Below are 10,868 nucleotides of genomic sequence, written 5' to 3'. Positions count from 1 at the left end.
CTCACCAAGTCGGCGCTTTTTCAAAAATTCGACGACGACCCCGCGCGTCGCGCTTGTTCCGCTATATCGCAAAGTACCGCACCGCCACGGTCCTCTCCATGATACGGTCAACCCGTTCGCGGGTTTTTTGCCGCGACGGTCAACGACACGTGTAGTGCCGCCGTCGATTGGTGCACGTGCGCTTTCCGTGAACGCGACCATTCGATACAAACATTTTTTTAACATACATAATATTATATTGTAATATTGTGTGCGTGTGTGAACACTCAAATTTTTGGGATAGTTGTATAATAATTAATTATTATAATTACCACTATCGCTCAGATTGTGCTGAATTATTAAAATATAATTTTAAATATTAATATTCGATCAAAAATGCGACGATAACGTTACATTATTCAGTTATGGTAAACCCGATTGTGGTAGGTATTTAATACTTATCATGAACATGTAAAGTATCTCATACGCGTGTGTTGAGTAAATTATGCGTTTATTTTTTTTTATATATATTGCCGTGTTCTTAGCAGATAGCTATTTCTTTTATAATGTAGTCATCGGCTGTATTTTTCAAATATTTTCTGCTCTATTCTCTGTAGACTGCATGCTAATTGATTAGGTACTACCTGAAAGTTAACATTCGAATCGATTCCTGATATTTTAATAAGTGGCACACTTCCAAATTGTTACCCGATAAACATATTTCCCTTGAAACATGTATTAAACCATAAAGCATATAGGCGCGATTTGAAAAAAGCGGTAAAGTCGTGAATGTCGCTCTGCTGTACAGTAGGTTACAAGTGGGTTACTGTAATGGATGGAATTAAATTTGAATCCAATGATATTATAACATTGTATACGAAAAACGATTCTGAGTGGAAACGGTTTATGTGCCTAGGATATATTATAGATTATGAAAAATTTTAAAATCTTATATTTTAAAAGAATAATTTTTATGCATTTTCTAGCTTAAAATAATTTTCTAAATTTTTGTGATTTTTACGTATGTTGTAAAAATTAAAATTTGAATGCTTGTAAAAAAAAATTGTGACTACGTATGTAGTCAACTGCTGTTGTAAAAATATTTTAGAAGCTGTATTAAATTTTTAAATCTTAGATATAAAAGGAAAAACTTTTATGAATTTCTATCTAAGATAATTTGAACATTGCCGTAATTTTAACGTATTTAGTCAAAATTTGGACTTTTAATGTTTATAAAAAAAATTTTTATGTATTTATAATATTTTTCAACTGCTATTGTTACAAATGTGTAAGAAGCCTTGTATTAAATTTTCAAGCTTTTTTACACAACAAATAAATTTTTATCGATATTTCTAGAAAAAAAAAAACAAAAAAGTTGAAAAATTAAAATGTCAGTAAACAGCTCAAAACAAATCTAAATATTTTGAAAATTGTATCAAATATAGAAAATGCATATACGTATAAACATTCAGTGAAAATGTCAAGTATCTGCGGTCATTTGTTTAAGAGTTACACCAAAATAAGAAAATCGCTAAATTTGAAATCTCGGAAAAATCCAATGTTGTAAAAATTTAAATTTCAAATGCTCATAAAAATTTAATTTGAATTTTCTTTTTGTGATAAAGATTGACAAACCTATAATGAATCTTGTATTAAATTTTCAAATCTTAGATTTAAAAAGATTTAGATTTAAAAATTTTTTATGAATTTCTAGCTTAAAATAATTTGCGAATTTTCTTGATTTTTACATATTTTGTCAAAATTCTAACTTTGAATGCTTATAAAAAAAATTGTGACTATGAATTTCGTTTATTTTTCAACTGCTATTTTAACAATATGTATAAAACCTTGTATTAAATTCTCAAAATCATTTACCCAAAAAATAAAGTTTTATCGATATATTAGTTTAAAAAAACTAATAATGATTGAAAATTGCATATGCCTAGAATAGTTCAACTTAAATCGAAAATTTTTGAAAATTGCATGGTTGATAGAATATACTTATTTAAACATTTGGTGAAAATTTCATCTATATCTATTGTCATTAGTTTTAAAGTAACATCAAAAACCAAAATCGATTTTGTCGAAAACTGATCGTGCATAAAATTTCCCATTTTTACCTTAATTTTTAATTTGTTTATCCCGATTATTTAGAACAATATTAAAAAATTTTACTTTTGACTCCCTAAAGTACCAACTAAATTCACTTTCTGATGGAACGAGGTACTGAAGTCGATAATCGAAGCACTTTTACAGCCCCTAAACGTGATGACAGACACAAAAAAAAATAAAAATAAAAACACACATCATGGTAAAATCAATGCATTCATCGCTCAGTTCAGAATCAAAAAAAAAATATTTTTCATAAGAATATGAAAAACTGCGTAAAAAAATCAAAAAATAAAGTATGAAACAAATGCATAGCTTGATTAGCATTATATAGGATTAAAAGGAAAAAAAGCAAATGTCATCGACATACTATTTCAACTTTCAAGTAATAAGTTATAAGTATTAATAATCGTACCTGTATACCAATAAAAAAGTTTAAAGTCCATAATATCTTACCAAGAGTATTAAAATGTTTCAAAATGTATTATGTATATAGTCCAATACTTGATTTGGATTAATTTAAAATTAATTTATGCTATAGTGAGCACGCTGAGCACTTAATAATAATTTCTTGTATCACGAAGTTGGCAATTTTGCATTTAAGTTATGAGTATGTAAATAATAAAATATTAATATTTGAAAATTCATATGATTCACTTAAGAATTAAAATATCGTAAAAACCAACGAGAGATCACAGATAATATTTTTATATTTAAGTTTGAAAATATAAACCCAACATATCAAACCTCAATAATATATTAACGTCTATGAATTTTGTAATATGTGATTTTACTCCAAGATTACTCAAAAATAAAAATCATAAAAAAATAAAAATGGTGAAAACGTTTTATCCATGTTGCGCGTGGGTAAGAGAAATAAAATAAATATTGCGCCGCTTTTTTTTTCAAATATTATTCTGTGATTACACTGAGATCCTCTTAAGAAGATAAGATATCTGTTATCATTTCCAGCGTGTTTATTTTTATTTTCCTTTCCTACAATAAATTGGTTTCGTTGTTATAATTTTTTCAAATTTTGGTTTTCCTTTATAAAGAATAAAGATACGAAAACGGAAAATTTGAAATTTATTTTCTAAATAATTGTATTATTAAAATAAAGTTAAAGAAAATTGAATTGTTCCCAACTTTCATCACTTAAATACTGTGAACACTCTTTCAATAATTGTATAAGAAAAACCTCACAATAACTAACTTTAACTTGATGTAGATCACTTGGAGTCTTGTGGTTTAGTAAGAGAAAAAAAATCTAGTTAAAATGGTAAGAAGATAAGTATTAAGGAAGTACTCCATACGTTCAACATAGTATATATTTTGCTTTAATTGATATCAAACTTATGTTATTTGCTTTAATATTATATAGTAGGAACTGACCTATCATTAACTTTAAAGGTAAAATAAATTGTTGGTATTAACTATTAACTACTAACTGAATCTTTCAATAATGTAACTTAGTTACTTATTAAAATGAATTAACTCAATATTAATTACTAATTACTACCTATTCATTTTACTCAATAATTATTGGTGGTTATTTATTATTTCATGTTGTTATCTTTAAAGTAGAAAATATATATGTATAGAAAACACATACCATAATATTGCAAAGTACCTATATCAGCTATATCATATAATATCTATTAGTCTATTATTTTATAATAAGTAATAACTAAATGTACAAAAATATTATTTTATAGAATTTCTAATATAAATATTGTACCGAAATACAAAAAGTAATTGGATTCAATTAGATCAGTTATTTCAGTTAAACAAACATAATTCTGCTAATTTTGACATACTTTTTTAGATTAAGTATATTCATATATTAAGGTGAAAATTAACTAAAGTAGGTAATAAATGCTAACATTTTTTTTTTACTGCTTCCCTTTAAAATTTAAAAAAAAAACAAACAAATATTTAAAGAAAAGCTAGTATATATAATATATATAACAAGTATTAATTTCTTACTCAATATCTCTTACCTTGTAACTTAATCGCATATTTAATCATAATATAATATAACTACAAAATAAGATACCTATAATATGGTTCTTTATCTGAAACTAAAAATATTAACTTTTTTTAAATAATGCAGTAGTCATTATTAAGATATCAACATTAAATTTATTGATAATTTAACATATATAAAAAAAAATTGCATGTAAATCTAATAATTAATTTAAACAATAATTTTAGTGAATAAATACACCTCCAGGAAATACTATCATAAAAAGAAATGGTAACAGTAATAGAAAAGGATATCTAGCAAAACTCACATAAAAAGCTTTTATATATAAGGTAAAATCAAAATCAAAAATATTTTATTTCTATCCAGTCGATTCTGTTATATCTATAAAAAATAAGAGGTTTTTTATGCATTGATTTACCAAGCATGCTTATCTCAACTGTTACTTTAAATTATAAATTTATTCTAATTCTGATTTTTGGAATTTTTAAAATTACTGAAACCCTAATTTTCAGATTTTGATTAAATGCATTATTGAAGAAAAAAAGAATGAGCATGCTTGAGGGATCACTCTGTATGTATATATAGTTAAAACACTTCTTTATACATTACTAATATTAGATAATACACATGTATTTCATCATTAGTAATACCACTAAATAATTAAAAATAGTTTTATATGCATGATACTGATGTTATAATATTAATTTTTATAGATTTCTAATGTATATTCATATATATTTATTATATTATAACTTAAATTCATCATATTTGTTGATATGGTGTTTGGAGTTAATAGTTCAAACATGCATCTTATTATTATTTCATCAATCATTAATAAACATTTTCTTAGAAGAAATCAATGTGCCTTAATTGTCGAAATGTGTCTAATTTACTTATGATTTCGTCATATTATTTGATTTTATAACTTATAAGTTATAGGCATAACTGTAATAATATAAATGTATTGATAACTAAACAAAAATATAGGTTTCGTATGTATTTCTTTTTACTTGTATACAAAGTTAACATACAAGTAATAAGTATAAATACATCATTAACTTGATCAAATATCATTCGTAACTATTTATTTTTTCAATCTGCTATCAACATATTTTTTTTAAGGTTTCCACTTTTCTGTGTTCAACTTTAGAATTTAGAAGTATATAAATTACTCTTGATTGCTGTTTATTTAATATGCATTTATCACTTGTATTATTTAATAATTCTGTTTTATTAATAGTAGTATATAAATTTTGCTTAATTAAATAATATGTATCAAATAATTAATGAGAATTGTATTTAATTAATTCCTCAATTCTTGAACAATTTATTTTGTATTATACAAAAAGCTATGTGTAGTGTATGGATTTATACAATATTTAGAAACCATAATTGAAGTTATGCGCACTAGCTTATAATCTGAAATAATTAGTAAAGTTATGGAAAAAATCTATTTCCCTTATGATTATTTTAACAAAATAAATTATCAAAAATGTTATTATACTCAAATATTTATCCATATTTTAATATATTATTTAGTATTATATTAATAATTTACACTTATTTTAGGCGCCAAAATGATCTTGTTTAAGAAGGTAGAAGAATTAAACAAACTATTTATAAGAAACAAAGACATGAATATGTTGTTGAATGAACAAGATAGAAAAACTTTAGACAATTTGATTAATGAATTATCTGAAGAAGATATTAATTCAAATTTATTTAAGACTATATTGGGACTACAGGTATACATTTCTTTTATTTTTTAACTATTACAAAATCATTAATTTTATAATTTCAGGAGAATAAATATTCCATTGAAATAATTTGGCGACTACATACAAAACAAATTATTGACTTTACAGAATTTATCACATGGTCAGTAGAATATTTATTATTTATTGAATGCTTTTTTCTTTACTCATGTTATTTTAATTTGTTTCAGTTATAAGTGGAATCTTGATCATATAGTTAAGACTCTTCTATGTATGTCTGAATCTGAGGAAAAGCTATGTCAAGAAATTTTGACAGACTTATTGGGAAGCCTATTAATTTTGTTGTCTGGAGAACCTAATCATGTATTTGATCAACACATACAAATTATTCAACAGTTTTTAACTCAAGTAATGATTTTAAATACAATATTCACCAACATAAGGCAATATCTAGATATTTTATTTTTAGGGGGAGGGTTCTAAAAAGTACATATTTATACCATATTAGCTGTCCCGTCCGGTGTTTCCCAGGAAAGGACTCATCAATAACCAAATAAATAATAATTAAGCTTTTGTGTATATATATATATATTATGTATTTTCAAGATTTTCTTGTTTACTAATTATTTTTCACCAATCTATTAGTAAGTGCCAAAACCACAAAGGTACTTTATGAGCCAAAGCGGAAGCAAGCTTTGTTGAATTTCCCCTTTCAAGAAACAGTTTTTCTCTCTAGTCTATTCCCTCAAATTTCAGAGTCTGCCCTTGACACTTGTTTATAGTCATTACAAAGCAGACTTTAATAGGAAACTGTAATCACTTAATTTCTAACACTATACTATAATATATTGTACATGATTGTCATGTTGACAATAGTCATTACTTGATGTAATATTAATATTTTTCTAATAATAAACAAAAGATTCTAAATCTGAAAAATGTTGAAATGCCCCTTTCCCTGGGTATACACTCTAGATACGGTCTTGCAGCAATATAAAGATAATAATGTTAATTAACTTTTATAGATTTATTTCTTCATATTTTAACAGTCAAGCTTAATAATCACAAAAAATCATGATGGATGGATCTATTTGAAAAATCTTAAATGTTCATCATTTTTAACAAAATCGACAGCTCAAAAAATATTCAAAATAATTTTAAAGAACATGCTTGTAGCTGATATTGATTTTCATTTAAATGTTGCATATGAACAATATAGATTATATAAAACTCCAGATTCTGTACACAACATGCTTAAAATGGTATATTTTTTCATCATTTTTAGGCTGTTATAAAAATTAATTACTTAAATTATGAAATATAAATTGATTAATATAATTTATATAATTACAGTTTTTGGAAGAAATTGATGAAGATGTTGTATATGTATTAATTCAGAATGTCCTAACGCAGTATGCAGAAAAAGCCAATTGGAAATTGTTATTGTCTTTAATTTCTACATTTGTTAAAACAAAATCTAATCTATGTCACGTGTTAAAATGTATTTGTTTTTCTTTTATACATTTATAGTGCAAAAATCAAATTATTATTCATAAATATTCTACTTAATTGCAGTGAAATTAGAAGAATTTTTCAATCAAACACTGTCCCAATCAACTACAGAAAAAAGTTTCATAACCCGAAAGGCTGCTTTATTAATTTTTCGTCAATGTTGTTTGGAAATTGGTCTTTGGTCAGAATACAGCAGATGGTACAGTTCATATAAACCAAATGTAGATACTGCTAAAGTATTCTACTCTTTACTCACTGAATTATTGCCCATCGATTTACCTGCTGCTTTAGCAGCCCATATTAATACTGTAATTACATAAATGATATGTAGAATTTAGTTATTTCTAGAGTCTTTATATTAATATATTATCAATTTCCAGCAACCTAAACTAACAGAATCTTGTGGAGATATACAGTCTGATTATGTCAAAAAAGCCCAAGCCCAACTAATCAAAATAAACCATGGAGAAGATTACATGGGGTTGTTTAAAAATTACGATGATTGTCAGGTAAAATAAAGTGTAGCTTATTATTTATTTAATAATATAATATAAGGAACAATAAATTACCAAAGCATAAATATAATTTTGAATCAATATGTACATGACTACTCAAATATTGGTATTCTGTTCCAATAACTTATTGAAACGATCTAATTGTTAAGGTTAGGTCAAGCAATAATAATAAAACCAAAATGGTTTCCCTTCGATTTTGTTTCTTTTTCTTTTTTAAATCTCAATGTTATAAAATTGAAAACTTTTGTACTAAACTCATTTGTTTAATACAAACTATTATTTTATACTCTTAATGATGTAATGTTAATTTATTTTTATTTAACACTGAGTCATTGAAGCAAAAATATAGTTAAATTTTATCTAACTAATTTAATTAATACTGTATTAAAAAAATATGTATGTTATAAACTATCATCATAATTCTTTAGCAGGACTACATGGTAAATCATATTTCAACATTTTAATACACATATTTAATCTGAGTAAATGGTTATTGTTTCTTTATAAGTAATTGTTGACAAATATATTAATCATGGGTTCAAGTTCAATACTAGATCCAACACTACTATCAAATTTATAATTAAGTAGAACATTATCTGTATTTCTTCATTAATTTGATTTCATCATAATAAAAACATTTGAATGAGTTTCATTTTTTAAACTATATTTAAAATTCATATACACCATAGTTCATAACCAGTAACCACATATCAATATAATTTCCTAGAATTTTCTAATGTATTAGATCTTCAGTATTTAATGTGTATTATAGAATAAAGATAGACCATAGAGACAGTTTGTTCATCATTAATGTACTAAATAATAATTTTGAATCTTATTATACTTTATTTCAGAACCGTCATGAAGCAGACATTGTCAAAGTACTCGAGCACTTCAAATCAACTGGTCAAATAATGCGGGTCGTCTTAGAAGCATGTGTTTTTAGAAACAAATATTTTATTGGTACATTCCTTAAAACTTTGATGAATACCCAATTGGTAGATGATCAGTTACGGAACAATTTTATTGAAAAACTAAATAGTATGAATAAAATTCCTAAAAATATGTATACAAAGTGGAAACAAGAGCAACAAAGTATCTATTTTTCATAAACCAAGTATTTTTTGTATATTATGCTCAATAAAAGTTATATTGTTTCATAAATTCTTGCATTATGTTAATTTAAACTTAACCATGGTTTTTGAATAAGGGGCTTTGCTTACTGCTTGTTTTGCTAGTCAACTCCCTTCAATCTTTTTATTACTCTGTAGTCTTAAATTTCACTTGAGGTTGTATTATCATTTGAACACAAAAAATAGCAAGTACAAATAAATAATAATAAACTTTGATATTTTGTCTAAAATGTTAATTGATTTTACCAGCACCGTATAATAAATCTTTGGACATAATTAAAATATCAGGTTTGGTTCTAATCTTTAATTTTTCAGTTTATAAACAACCATTAACCAAACTATCTTCACATAAATAATCCCTAAGAAACCCTTGGGTACTCTCAATAAAGTATTTTTTGCATAATATCACAATCATCTAATGATAGACTAATAGGCCCAAAAAAAAGGAATTTTTTTTTAGTCATCCAGCTAAATTCCAAATAAAAGCAATCCAATCCAAAGATTTGCAGATATGGTGTTTAGAGCTTACCTTACCTTATATCATCATACTATTTTTAAACCAATGAATAGAATATCAATTGTAAAATGAAAAATATTACTCCCGACTAGAGTGACACAAACTCTAAATTCTTTTAGGACATGGTATTTTTTTTTATATATCCAACCCATGACACCATGACCAAGCCATAAGAAAAGTAAAATACGAATATTCATATAAATTATTAATAATGAATATTTTACTGCCATTTTTCATTTTTTTAGGTACCTACAAACCTACTTACCCAGTACCCACCCATCCTTTAAGTCTTGTGGAGTCATATACCTAAAAAAATTACTTTTGTTCTACTGCTCCAGATGATAGAATTTTTTGTTTTTTTCATTAGAAGTTTTATTTTTTAATTCAATTAACTCTAGCTAAGTTCAATCACCTTAACATGTGATACCTATTATTATTATTTAAGTTATCTATATAGATTGCATATTTTCAAATAAATTACACAAAAAAAAAGATTAATCACCTTGGAAAACCAACCAAATGCATCATGATTCATGAGGAGTGTTCTATCTACATCAATGATTATGGAATTCAATATATTTTGTCATTCAGCCTTTTTAAGGCGTTTAAAACATTAATACAAACCGTAACCGTCGTACAATAGTCAATGGAATATTATTATCAAATAATCTTTATAATAACATAATTTCCCAACAATTATACGGAATAATGACTGACGACTGTGTAAATTGTAAAGTAAGTGTAACTGAGTAAGATAAGTGATGAATTGATGATTATTGACGGATGTTTTAAAACGAATAATTACGCCAACGATGATGCAATCCATTGTGCATGTAGGTTGTGTAGTCTATTCTGTAACAAATCGGGAACAGATTACACGAGATAATTATAACAATATTAAACTGACCTAATGGTTTTTTTTTTTTTCTAAAAAAGTGTCATCCATTTGCTTTCATATGCATATATATAAACAGCATTGATCGATAAAAATATAAATTTTATGAAAGGTTTCAATGTTTGGTCAACAACGTTTAGAAGTTTACTCAATCGTGTGAGCGTGAGACCATATGAAAACATTAAACGGAAATTATATTTTTGTGGCACACCAACCACCGTTGCACCGTTCTATCAATACATGTTAAAATAATAACAATTGATGATATATACATATATATATATATATATATATGTATATATTATTATACATCAACAATCAACGATTATTGCAAAACGTAAATATTATGTATCGTTCGCTGCTAAAAATCGAAAAAAGAAACAACACGATTCACCGACTTACCGACTCATCATCCGATTGATAGGCCATAGGAAAAATGATAATAATATGTGCCTAGTGTCAACAAAATACCGACTTGACGTCACTATAATAATACTGTCTTATAT

General features: G+C 25.5%; 1 protein-coding gene across 6 annotated transcripts; it reads left to right on the top strand.

Annotated features, from left to right (window-relative positions):
* The first annotated feature begins 406 nt into the window (after nt 1–406).
* On the top strand, nt 407–8,981 carry LOC107165694 (Fanconi anemia group A protein-like). 6 transcript variants are annotated; one of them, XM_089222373.1, is made up of 11 exons: nt 3,077–3,367; nt 4,303–4,404; nt 4,588–4,646; nt 5,645–5,820; nt 5,877–5,953; nt 6,021–6,198; nt 6,840–7,052; nt 7,144–7,291; nt 7,366–7,610; nt 7,683–7,811; nt 8,672–8,981. In XM_089222373.1, the coding sequence occupies exons 3-11, from the start codon at nt 4,622–4,624 to the stop codon at nt 8,927–8,929; spliced, it is 1,449 nt and encodes a 482-aa protein (XP_089078499.1). In that variant the 5' UTR covers nt 3,077–3,367; nt 4,303–4,404; nt 4,588–4,621; the 3' UTR covers nt 8,930–8,981. The 6 variants fall into 6 exon arrangements, with proteins under 6 accessions (XP_089078501.1, XP_089078499.1, XP_089078500.1 ...); XM_089222374.1 differs by lacking the exon at nt 4,303–4,404; XM_015514049.2 differs by lacking the exon at nt 4,588–4,646.
* The last annotated feature ends 1,887 nt before the right edge of the window (nt 8,982–10,868 follow it).

Source organism: Diuraphis noxia, unplaced genomic scaffold, assembly GCF_037042655.1.
Source record: "Diuraphis noxia isolate RWA-SAM2 unplaced genomic scaffold, SU_Dnox_SAM2 contig0003, whole genome shotgun sequence".
Classification (NCBI taxonomy): domain Eukaryota; kingdom Metazoa; phylum Arthropoda; class Insecta; order Hemiptera; family Aphididae; genus Diuraphis; species Diuraphis noxia.
Note: the sequence above shows the minus strand (reverse complement) of the source record. Positions and strands in the feature narration are given on the sequence as shown.

Excerpts from the sequence above, each read along its gene's own strand:
- LOC107165694 (XM_089222374.1), top strand. The coding sequence starts at position 4,622 with ATGAGCATGCTTGAGGGATCACTCT. Across the intron at positions 5,821-5,876 it reads AGACTATATTGGGACTACAG|GAGAATAAATATTCCATTGA; the intron begins GTATACATTTCT and ends TTATAATTTCAG. Across the intron at positions 6,199-6,839 it reads TTCAACAGTTTTTAACTCAA|TCAAGCTTAATAATCACAAA; the intron begins GTAATGATTTTA and ends ATATTTTAACAG.